Here is a 12,256-nt window from a genome sequence, read left to right as displayed (position 1 = left end):
ACAGCACTCACTGCCCATTAAACAACATGATCCAATAGTGACAAATGAGTCATACATAGAGGATGGAAAAGCCCTATACTTTTTCCTGCATTGGCTTATACAGGAAATAAAGGCACTGGAATTCATGGGTGAGCAGCCTGTTAAAGGACTCAAGCAGACAAGTTAAGATTTATTGAAAAGGGAAAGAGGGGAAATTCAGATTAGAGCCACAAAGCTTGGGAAGAGAGGGTTAACTCTGTCTTTCTTTTCCATTTCTCCATCTGAATTGATATGGTGAGGTGCAAAGAGAAGTTCTGGGAGCAATTCAAAATGGCATGGGGGAAGAGTATTAGCCCTCCTGCACAATCCTGCAACCCAGAGCCTAACTCTTCCTCCTTTTTTTGTATTATCCAACTACTTTTCCAGTATTACAGAAGCAACGGTTTAATCTATGCTGCACAGAACCTTGCTATAGTGTGACTAAAACCTAGGGGAGCGAACAGAGTAATCGGAAATATTCTGCAATAACACTCACAATCCCTTGGAGTCATCCTTGTGGTTTAAGAAACTCAAAGGGGTGAATGACAAGCGGAGAATAAAAAAAAAAATGTCTCAAAGTGGCTTGTATGAAAGACAGTATGATTCTAAAATAGAAACACTAAATGTACTCTTGTTACTTACGGAAAATCTTTTAATAAAAACATTTTTTAAAAAAATGATAGAAACCTGTTTGGTCCTTCCACAGCATGACAAATTGGGGAGGGAAGTGTTTGAGCAGCACACAAAGCAATGACAAATCGAAAAGAAAGGGACTGTATGACTTGGGGTCATGGCTGATGCACGGGCAATGACTGAACTGTTCCATCTGTGAACTTTTTATAATTACTTAAGGCTCCTTTGTAGGTTTTGAGGGTTTTTTTTGGGGGGGGGGTTAAGGATACAATCACACATTTAGCAAAGAAATGATTCCTTTACCATTCTCTTACGTTATGTGAGAGCCTGCGGAAAACAAAATCCAGAAACAAGAAAAAGCTTCTCTAACACATTTTTTTAAAAACAAAAACTCTCAGAAAATTTAAAATACTCTCTATCCAAATTAGTTTCTCCCTTTTTAAACAAATAGTGGCTCTCCTTTTAAAGACAGCTGACACACATACACATATTGGGAGGGGTTCTAGCTCTGTATTTATGCATAAACAGCAGTTTGTGCTAGATGGCCTATAACCTGCCCCCCAACTCAATGTTTCTCGTGTTTCCCAGGAATAAATGATAGTTGTTTCACAGGTACGGTAATTGCAGCTCAAATACTGGATAATTCTGTCATCAATACGTGAATGAAAAGTGTTGGATATAGTTACTAGTTCCAAATAGATACTAGTTCCAAATAGTTACAAATATTCTTAATGGTACTCTGTTTATATAGTTATTGTTACTAAAACTGATACAGTATTCCTTAGAGCAGGTCCCCTAACTTTGCTTTCTCAGAAGGTATCACTTCTCAGAGAAGCTTGTTACCAGGTTAGTGTGTTTCAGCTCTAACTCCTATGCATGCGGAGTGCAGGGTACAAGTTTTAAAGATTCAACCTGAAGTTTAATGACATGTAAACTGATTGAAGATTTTGGAAGCAAGTTTTATTTCCGGGGGGAAGGGCTTCCATGCAAACCTTTCTTGGCAACCTGAGTTGCTTCCCTCTTCCAACAGTAATCCTAAACAAAATGCATCAAAACCAGTCAAAGTTTGCTTTCAAATTCACCTGCTTAGCAGTGAGACTGAGAAGGAAAGTTGAGTTTTAAAAAGTGTTTCATTTCCCCCAGAACACTTTGAGCATTTTTAAGTGATGTTTTATCACCTTATCAATTTCTCCCAGCAACAGCACACACCTGGCACAACAAGTAAGATAATCCTGATACACCCTACTCCTCTCTCTATCCAGGAATCGCTTGAGGCCAGTCAACCTTCCTCTCAGTCTCTCTGGCTGCACCCCTACTTCTGTGCTTTTCTGACTACAGCAAAAGAGGACCGAATATTGTGCCTGCCTCGGCCCACCCATCACAGATCAAAGAAATTGGACTGCAAGGAACAGATAGTATCTCTTTTTTGAATCAGCAGAGTCCCACAGCAACGCCTGGCCCCTGTGACCAGGCAGCGGCACAGAAGGAGGAAAGGAAGGGCTCAGCTCAAAATCTAGGCTGTACGAGAGTTCACCGGGCAGCACAAACTCGACCTTGGGTTGGATTCCGAAGCAGCGCACCACTGCTGGGACTTCCACCAAACCAGTAGAGCTCCCTAATCTTTTACTCTCCCTAAACTCTAACTCTGTCCCCCTTCTCAAAGTCGCTTTGGGGAGACCGTCTGAGAGAGTCCCCCCTGCCACTTTGCTCTGTGCTTCCTATACCGGCCCTGGCCCACAGGAATCTGGTGGAAACGAGCTTGCAAGCACATCTTTTCTAAGGGAAAGACCCACTCTGGTCTGACCTGGCCTGCTTCTTTAGGGGAGACATCGTGGCTGGGTGAGGTGAGGGGGCCAGCCAGGGTCACGCAAGATAAACCTACCATTTGCCGTGCCTTTCCTCCACCAGTTTGTTCCTCAGCATACCAAGACTATGTTGAAGAAGGGGACCCATTAACTTTGGAAATTAATTTCCTGCCAGGCTTATTTTAACTAGCCGAAATACTTGGACTGAAGCCGAGTGAGCTGAGGAAACAAGTACACGGGATGAACTGCGTTGTGAGAAAGATTGCCTTCTTGCAGCTTTGCCAGAATCACCTTATATCCCTGACCTCATCCCTACATGCTCCTCCATGGATCACAGGAATAGTGAAGCAAAGAGCATCACTGGGCAACTGCAGAGGTGCCTTCTCTTCAATCCAATCGTCCCTTTAAAAAACCTGGGATTAATGGTGGGGGAGAAAGTGAAACACTCCAAGGGTTCAGGACTTCAGCTTGTTTTTGCACAAGACCGCTGCACCACTAACAACTGTCTTGAGGGTTAGAAATTCAGCAGGTCAAGTTTTCCTCCACACTGGGAAAAGCTGCGTCAATGTATTTTTGTCTCTTGTGTTTTACAGGCATGCAGGACATTGGGGGAAAGAGTGGGAAGGAGAGGAGCCTTAAAATGGTGTGTGGCTTTACTTGAACCAGGGTTTAGCCACCTATTAAGAAATACAGGAGAGACCCTTTCTGCACATGCTGAGCATGTTTGACTTCCCAGCCAGGCCACAAATCGCTCACCCATTTAGGATTATAGTAAGGGTATTAATCTGCCTGCAAGGACAGCAGAAGGTTCAGTCCCGGAATCTGGTTTTAATACTAAGGCTCAGAATCAGGCCAGAGACTTGCAACTCATAGCTAGAACAAACTGTTCTGTTTGCAGACAACATGTAAGCGATATCGCCAATAAACAAACTAACATAGCAGAGTGCCTCTGAGCATGTACGAAGCCTCCAGGGCATAAACCCAGACATATCCCACCTATCTGAGATGGGTCAGGCAATTATTGCAGTGTGGGTGGGAGGGAATCTACTGCATTTATTGCAAGACACATCACTGTATATTTTGGTGACTAGCAGCCCCCCCCATCCCCCGTCCCCCACTGATGTGAACAGACTCCACTGAACAGGCTTGCAGCATTTGCCCTCCCACAACCCCTCATATGGAAGGAACCCCAAGGGCCATCTAGTCCAACCCCCTGCAATGCAGTAATCTCAACTTGGTGTAGCCTCCATTCATGGCCATAGCCATGGGGAAACTGCTCTCGCCTGAATCCAGTAAATAAATAAAAAAAATACTTAACTAAAATTACAAAACTGTAGAAAGATTGTGACAGATTTTTCTAACACTCGGGGTAATTAAAAACAACTTTAAACTCTGAATCTGCTAGACAGAGCTAGGCAGATCAAGACAGATGTGGAGGAGGACAGGTGCGTGTCCTGCCTCACCACCCCAACATAAATCCATGCCCCCATCCAATATGAAACCCTACCAACTCCTGCTTAGCTTTTGCAAAGGTTCTGGCAGTTTTCTCCCTGCGCCACTCCGAGGAGCCCCTTTCACACCTGGCTCTCTGCCTGCGCACCTGTGAAGAAGCTGCAGTCCCTCAATTACCAGGCCCTCCAAGTGTCCCTATTTCCCCAAGGACAGCCCCAGATTTACAGAAGGCATTCCGGTTTCAGATTTGATCCCGGAATGCCCCTTAGGACGTCCCTACATCAGAGAAATTTGGAGGCTACATGGCTATTAGGATGTTCATAAGGAGAAACCGTTGGAAGGTTATACAGTACAAAGAGTCCCCGCTCCTCCTCACTCACCGACGCACTCGTTGGCCTCTCGGGCGGTGGCCCTCTGCCAGGGCCGGTCGTAGTGGAAGGGCTTGCAGCGGTCGCACTCGGGCCCGGCCGTGTTGTGCTTGCAGTCGCACACCAGGTTGTCGTCGCGGTCGCGCACGCAGCGGGAGGCGTGCCCGTTGCACTTGCAGCGCCCGCCCACCTGCAGGTCGGAGACGGCGTAGTAGTAGGAGTCTCGGGCCAGCTCCGAGTCGTCCTCGTTCTCGTCGCCGAAGGTGTGCAGGCGGCTGAAGACCACCTTGATGTCGGTGGCCGTGACCCAGTCCTGCAGCACGGGCGAGTTGTCGAAGTCGTGCGCCGAGGGCCGCCCGTCGAGGGTGCTGAAGGCGATGAGGCCTCCGGCCAGGGGCCTCATGTCGGTGTGCGAGTCGGTGCAGATGGCCTCCTGCTCGTTCTGCTTGGTGATGGCGGCGCGGCTGGGCCGGTTGTACATCTTGCGGCACTGCGTCGAGTAGAACTGGAAGGGCACCCACGTCTTGCCGAAGTCCATGGACTTGGCGATGGCCATGGACTCCGGCCGAGGCGAGCAGAACTGGAGGCTCACGTACGTCACCTCGAACTTCTTGCCCAGCGCCAGCGTCAGCGTCACGTTGAGCGGGTGCTGCACGTAGCTCTCCGACTGCCAGCACGTCAGGTTGTGAGGGTTGTTGAGGTCCGTGAGGTAAGCGGCCGGGCGCGCGCGCTTGGGGTCGGCCGCGTCGCACAAGTGGCAAGTGCGGCTGCGCTCGTCGCCCTTCTCGGCCAGGACGCAGTAGCGCGCCTGGGGGCGGCCGCACGTGCTCGACACCTTCACCTCCTTGCCGAAGGCGGCGTTGACGAAGTCCGGGATGCAGCGGCGCGGGTGCCCGTTCTCGTCGTAGCAAGGGTCCGGCTGAGGAGCCGTCTGCACGGCGAACATGCTCAGGCCGCCGCCGCCACCTCCGCCGTAGCCGCCGCCGCCGCCGCGCACGCCCTCCGCCAGGCAAGCGGCTACGGCGGCCAGAGCCACCAGCGCCTCCCAGCCGGCCGGAGACATGCCGGGTCGCCGCGGGAGGGCGCGCGGAGGGGGAAGAAAGGGCGGGAAAGCGAACCTGCAGCGGGGAAAGTGGAGAGAGAGAGAGACAGAGAGAGCGCGTCAGCCTCACAGGTGCTGCCACTGAGGTTGAATTAAGACTGCCGCTTGCTTGGGCTGGCCAATGAACAAGTTTGGGCGGAAGAGCAGGAGCGGTCAGTGGGCGCCTTCCAAGCTGACCCAGCGCCTGCCGTAGGATTAAGTGACGGTCGGAGTAGGAAGCGGTGGGTGGGGCAGGGCGCGCGCGCGGGGAGGAACCTGCGAGGCAGAGCGCGCCAGCCGCTGAACCACTTTTGACGGACAAGCAGCACCGCCCGCCTCTTAACGCGGAGGGAGATTCCCGCTCAGGTTAAGCGGGGCTGAGTCAGCCGAGTTTTAAGTTGAGGCCGTTTCTCTCGCTCTCGTATCAAGTCCCAACTTTCATCCTTGGAACCGGCGAAGAGAGCCTTTCCTTCAGCGTTTTTCCTGTGTTTTTCTAGGCGCTAGACCAGCGTTTACCGAAGGTGAGTTCTCCAGCCGTTTTTGGACTACAACTCCCATCATCCCTAGCTAACAGGCCCAGTGGTCAGGGGTGATGGGAATTGTAGCCCGAAAAAAACAGCTGGCGCTACAGAAAAGTGGCACACTATCTAAAGTGAGTAAGGCTCGTTGAGCCGTGCGGCTTCTTAGTCAAGCGGGAGAGAAGGTGAAGAAGTCTCCGCTGCATGAGCCAAGTGTCATTGAGGCCACATCACCACATATAAAGCTGGATTATACGACTTTAAACAGCCATGGCTTCCCTGCAAGAGTCCTGGGAACTGTAGGTTGTTAAGGGTGTGGAAAGCTGTTAAGAGAACCCTGTTCTCGCAGGGGTACTCTGTAAATTGTAGTTCTACCTGGTGAACTGGGGTCTCCCAATATCTCTCTGCACCTTTAAACTACGGTTCGCAGGTAAATGGCATTGCTGCTGCTGCTACTTTAAATATATACTGTACCGCCAATGGGGCCTGAGAGTGAGGACTTGATTCAAGATAAAATGCTACAGATTTTATCTTGCCAGCAACATCCTCTGTCCTAAGCGGTGGAGGAGGAGATGGAAAGGCGTTCCGCTGAAGCCATGGGGATGAGGATCCATCGACTCCGAGCAAGCAAACCTCCTTGCAATCCGGGAGATGGGCGCCCGCGCAACGGGCTTGAATGGCGCGCGGATTTCCACGGCAAACTGTCCAGTGGCTTGAGGGGTGTGTGGCGGTTTCGGCAAGCGAGAAAGCAGATGAGAGAGAACCCCAAGCTACCTTCAACTGAAGACCCGCTGACTGGCAAGAAGTTCTGCGGAACCAGTAGGACGCCGTTTTAAATGGACGACGGGGCGCCTTCAGACTGAGTTTTCCTAAGGCATGCCAGTACTTCGACCACCTCACAGACACCTGCTATTAGTCCTTCTGAATATGGGTCCCCATCCCACGCGCTTCTTCCACAGAGAGCGCCTTCCTTCACTCTTGGGAGGGCCTTGCCCCGAAAGATCCAGAGCCATTTAAAGCAAACATACGCACCTCATTTTGATGCAGGCAATTAAACTGTTCTGCAATTAGGGGAAATTGGGCGGGAGGATTTCAGCCGGCAGACCCAATCTATTTAGGTCTTCGAAACCCATGCACGTGGGCAGTCCCATAATGTCTGGAACTTTTTACTGCGTAAAGAAGACCCAGTGATTTCTGGTGCATCTGAACCAGTAGGTTCTCTCTTAGGTAAATCTAGCGCAACAGTAATGAAGTTCAGGACACAGGAGCCTTGGTGGTGCCTTCTATGCGAGGAACTAACAGCAGAAAATCGCTTGTGGGACTTCCTTCCATTGCAAGTGGCGTTCTGGTCAATCCTAAACAGGTCTACTCAGAATCAAGCCCCATTACGTTCAGTGGTGCTTATTCCCGGGAAAGTTTTAGAGGATATCCGCCTTGGAATCACAACCCTGCAGCCTGAACCTGTGCGTGGTTCAGCCCTTTCTGTGGGAATCGCCCAAGCGAGCGTGCCTAGGATTGCCTTCGCTTCTATGCGACACTAAACCAAGCGATGCGGCTTACCACCAGGCTTGTGGTTCTGGTTGTCAGAGGATGAACGAGGGAAAGTGGAAGGTGAGGAGAGAGAGGGCTCATCTCAGCTCCATCCACAACCCAGTTCGTCCGACCTACCAGGGTTTAAACGGAGCCATTCAGCGAATGCTACAGCTACTAGTGAGTAAGCCCCATTGAAGACACTGGATCTGACTTTTGAGTAAACATGCATAGGATCGTACTGCACATATCTCTTAACGAGAGAGAAACGAAAAGCGGCAGATGGGACTCCAAAACGGCTCGGGGCGGGGGGGGGGAAGGCTTTTTTCAGTTATTCCAACTGTATTGGCCAAGAGAGCAAACTGCTCTTTCCTTCCCTCCAGAAAATTCGCTGCCCTCGCCTGCTTAGGAGAAGGCGACTGAGCTTGGGGCTGCTTTGAAAATGCCGCCTAAGTTTCGCCTCAGCGTCACACACACACACACACCCTAGCAAGAAGGAATCTGGGCACACTGGTGGCCGAGAGAGAGAGAGATCGACGTCCGGCCCACAAAAGTAGGAACAAGGCATGCGGGAGGTTCCCCAGCTCCGGGAAGCATCCTGCAGCCTCCGGCGGGGATGTCCCTGATCGGTTCTAGCGAGATAACTTCTCCGGAAGCGCCACCCAGGACTCCGTCTCTCGCACCGGGGGATCGTAAAAAGGCAGACCGACCAACAGTTCATCTGCCAAAAATGCTGCGCCGCACAGTGACTCTCTGGAGTTTCAAGCAAGAGTCTTTCCGGGCCCTACCTGGCGACGCGAAAAAGGAACCTTTTGCGCGCAAAGACGTGGGCTATGCCCCGGCGTGGCTCTTCTTCCCGGAGAGCTGAGGCAGCCGCGACTCTCTTAAGGAGACCTCCACCCCCCCCTTCCTTCCCGCCTCGAAGCTCCCCTCCGCCGCCCTCCTAGGGTCCCTCCGAGCTACCTTGCTTGGTTTGGCAGCAGCAACCGCAGCTGCTGGGGGGCGGGCAGTCGTTTCGCGGGTGGCGGACTTGGTTCCTCGGCGGCAGCTGCAGCCAGCGGGCTTCGGTGGCTCAGGGGTCGCGCTCGCTGCCCATCGTCCGGCCCCAGCGAGCGGCCAGGCTCCGTGGATGCCCGGAGCTAGTGACGCGCCCGGCTCGGGCCGGGGCTGAGGTCATCCCGGAGGAGTGACACCCCGTGGGCTCGCGCGGGGGAAGAAGCGACGACATCCACTGGGGGGCTGGCAGGGCGCGCGGCGGGAGGGAGAAGGGGCGGCGCCGGAGGGGGAGGAGCCGGGGGAGGGGGAGTTGGCCAGCCACGGCAGGATCGGGCCCGCCTAGGTGACTCCTTCCCCGCGAGCTCAGAGGGTCGAGCCTGGGCAATCAAGAGCCGTTGCGCAGGGGAAACCGGGTGAGCGAGCGCGGGCTGCCGAGCAGGGAAGGAGGGCGACGCGTGAAGCTCCTGTCCCGCGGCCAAACCCGAGCTTGGCTGCCCTAAGCGAGACCGAAGTGCCTCGCGCTCCGGCTTGCGTGGAGGAGCCCAGGAGAAGGAAATCCCGCGAAGGGAAAAGCCTGGGCTTCGTCCCGACGAACTGCTGTTGGGGCTCAGCTCCTGCTAGTGGTGCTTCTAAGGAAGGACCGGGTGCATCCCAAGCCGGTTAGCTGCCTGGGGCGGGGCGGGGGCAAATCTTCTCGCTTAGTAAATCAGACATCCCCGAATTCCCGTGTCCAAAAAGATATCACGCACAGGGGCCTCTTTAGCTACCTCCGGTCGCGCTGGGCTGCCAAACTTCCCACCAGCCTAAAATACTTAGTCGAAAATACTGCGCCAGACAAAACACGCAGCCATCCAGCTGGGCTCGAGAAAGCCTTCAGCCGCCCTCCTCTTCCCTCCTCCGAGTGAACTAAGCGTATCTGTTGCTCACCTCCCGGGGCAAACTCGTGCGAGTTGTTAAAATACCCAGCGCCTTCTTCCTTGCTGGAGGCAAAACTACAGTGTTTTGGCAGCGAGGATCGTCAGAGTTACTTTCTCTTCCCACCACCCGGTGTTTTTTCCCTTGCCTTCCTTTATTCCTCCGATGTTTAAAGCCGACTTGGAGCGACACACCCACACCCCTGGTTGTTCCAGGGTGTCGAATCCTGTCAACCTGTCTAAAGAACATCTATTACCAGCTCTTCCTGCTGTTCGTCTATTACTTGCATAATAAATCCAGCTGCCTTTTATTGTGCACCCAATTATGTGCTCATTACAATTCCTTGGGGAGGAATTCCGGCGTTATCTCTGTTCTTTGGGCAGACCTGTGTGGCGAAATCCCGTCGTTTCCTAACAAGTCCTAGCTTCCCACAAGCACCTCGCTCACTCTTATGGAGCGTTTGTCGGACTCGTTGGATACAGAGGGTGAAGTCTTGGCTCCATCGCCAATTTCTCGTACTGTATGAGTATATGTGATTGTAGAGAAGTACTTTTGTATATTGGGTTGTGTTTGGCGGTGGCTAGCCAGCCTAGTTTCGCCCAGACTGCGTGTTATGAAGTGTTAAAACTGAATACGCGCACTGCGCACACCACGATCCGTTTGTTTGGGATCCCGTTCAAAGGCCGCAAGCGACTCGCCAAGAAAAAGGATGAAGAGGCATCACACGCACGCAAATTCCCAGAGCCCACGTAGAAAGTCCATTCGCTCTCCAGACTCTTCCGAGAAAGCTGGACACCACCACCTCACCTCCGCTCCCAGAGAGATTACTTCTCTGGCGCTGTTGGCCGGGAAATAAGTTTTATTGCAACATCTGAAAGTGACGACTCCTAGCACCGATTCGTCTGCTAGAAGCCGCCCTGCCTAGATCCCTCGCTACAGCCCAGGGCCTAGAAGTGACCCACTCCCAGTGCTGATCCCTTGCTTTCTCAGTTCTGTCACCCGCAGCACACCTGCCAAGGGCTACAAGACAACCGGCACTCCCTGAAATCCCCTCTTCCACGCAACTTTTAAAGGCGCGAGAGCCCTGGTCTCTTTTCCACCTATGCAGCAGAAATGCGGAGGGATGGCAGCTCAGAAGCGGAACTGAGAGTCCCAGGGGAGGAAAGGTCCGCAATGTCGTAGTAAGGTTCAAACCCGGCACGAGATTTAAAACGGAGTTTTCCAAGGGCTGGCAAGGGCTGCCTTGTTGGAGCCCAAACCTGCATTGGGATCCTCGAGCTCCGGCCTAGAAGGAAAACCTGGTCCTTCATTTTAAGTGGTTGGGGGACAGTGGTTGGGAGAAGGCGCTCTGTACATGCTCAGAGGTGCTTTTCTTTATAGGTTGTCACGTCTGTTTCATTCGAAGGGGGGCGGGTGATATGGCCACAGGTGGGAGAGGATTCTAAATGGGCGTGGCGAAAGGATGAAGGTGGAGCCACGAGGCCCGTAGCGTCTGCAAAAAATAAAAATAGAAATCCTCTTTTGACACAACGGCTGATGCTCTCACAAGCGCACATACACTGATGCACTGAGATTTATATTTGTTTTGTTCGTGTACATACACAGAGCACGAAGTTGACTAGGCACTGTCTGAAGGCAGAAAAGCCTGTAGGCAGGAATGCACATGCACCAAGAAAAAAGGAGAATGCTTTCCTCTTGAGATGCAGCTACCTTAGTCTGCAGAAGTGGTGCACGCGCACCTGCCCTTTTACAGTCCTAGCCAGTCTACCCTCCTCCGGCCCTTGTCCTTTCTCTTCAAGCCAGCCTGTCGGTCAGCTAACCAACTGAAATTGCCTGGGAGCAGAGTTATCTTCCACATTTTTTTTAGTGAGGGTCTGTCCACCACCTCTGGAATATTGAATTAGGACACCCTGGTTCCTGTGCTCTAGCTACGCACCCGTATCCTGCACGGAGGATCCTGTAAAACGGGAGATGCGCCTACTCACTCCAGAAAGACACACACTAAAAATCATAAACACAGAGTAAGCTGAGATCCGCCAGCTGATGGAAGCTTTGCTTCCGGGTGAAAAGGGCTAAGGATAGCGATGGAAGGGTGTTTTTAACTGGCAGAAAGCAAACTACAAGATCAGACTTCTGGAAGAAGAAAAAGCCAGAAAGGTAGCCTTGTTCGTCTGCTAATTAAAAACAAAAACCCACGCCTCCCCGGCTGCCACCACCAAACTTTAAATTAGAGGCATTGTGACACAAACGTTGGTGTACTGGAATCCACTGCTGCACCTGAGGCATGAAGGGTTATGCACAGTTGGCGGAGCAGGGCATGTTTTCTACGGGGGAGCGGTATAAACAGTGAAGCCGAAGGTACAGTCAGTGTCTGCGACATATCTATGCAAAAGCTCAAGTGTATACAAGATCAGCCGCTGACCGAGCGTTCAGTGCAAGCTGCAGTAACTGGCAATAATACAATCTTGCAAGGTTCGCCATGTATTACTTTGGTGCTTGTAACGTATGTATAAGCGTGGGGGGGGGGCGTGTTGGGAGGCCCTTAGATCTCCGCTGGGATTACACTCCCGAGTAAACTCTGGAGAGAAGTTAAAAGGTTCCCATCGATTTGAGGCGCTGGATGCTGTGGCTGACAAGCGGAACGCGCTCGGCAAACTATTTGTAGGAGCTGATTCAGTTAGTATGTGGGTTCTAGGAGGAGGCAAGGGCAGTTGGGGGGTTCCTAAATCGCAGGGCAACGAGCTCCAGCCGGCTGCCAATGACTAGCGCGTCCCTTAGCACCGTTACATTACTCCAAATCACCCCAAGCAGCACATTTTCTTGTAGTTTCTTTAATTCTAAATAGGCCCGAGTTCCTACTTTCATACAAACTTCCTTCTGCCACAGCGATCTATGAATTAATTCGTTGATTACAGATGCAGAATATGGGGCCAAGCGCCT

At 52.1% G+C, this 12,256-nt stretch overlaps 1 protein-coding gene across 5 annotated transcripts in view; it reads right to left on the bottom strand.

Moving 5' to 3' along the window:
* The window catches only part of NTN1 (netrin 1), a 128,571-nt gene that overhangs the window by 104,188 nt on the left and 12,127 nt on the right, over window positions 1-12,256 (bottom strand). For 2 of the 5 annotated variants that reach the window (XR_014508632.1, XM_083429788.1), the window contains exons 1-2: window positions 8,369-8,646; window positions 4,289-5,394 (exon numbers count right to left, since the gene is read on the bottom strand). Coding sequence is in view for 4 of the 5 variants with exons in the window: in XM_083429788.1 (XP_083285914.1) it covers window positions 4,289-5,339 (1,051 nt within the window). In the remaining variant the exon portion in view is untranslated. Of the gene's footprint in view, window positions 1-4,288; window positions 5,395-8,368; window positions 8,647-9,328; window positions 9,603-12,256 lie in introns of those variants that run through there. The other 3 variants (XM_083429789.1, XM_083429791.1, XM_083429790.1) reach the window with 3 other exon arrangements.

The sequence above is a fragment of the Podarcis tiliguerta genome (genome assembly GCF_965153285.1).
Source record: "Podarcis tiliguerta genome assembly, chromosome: 2".
In the NCBI taxonomy this organism is placed as follows: Eukaryota; Metazoa; Chordata; class Lepidosauria; order Squamata; family Lacertidae; genus Podarcis; species Podarcis tiliguerta.
The sequence above is the reverse complement of the archived record's forward strand: the minus strand, read 5'-3'. Positions and strand labels throughout refer to the sequence as shown.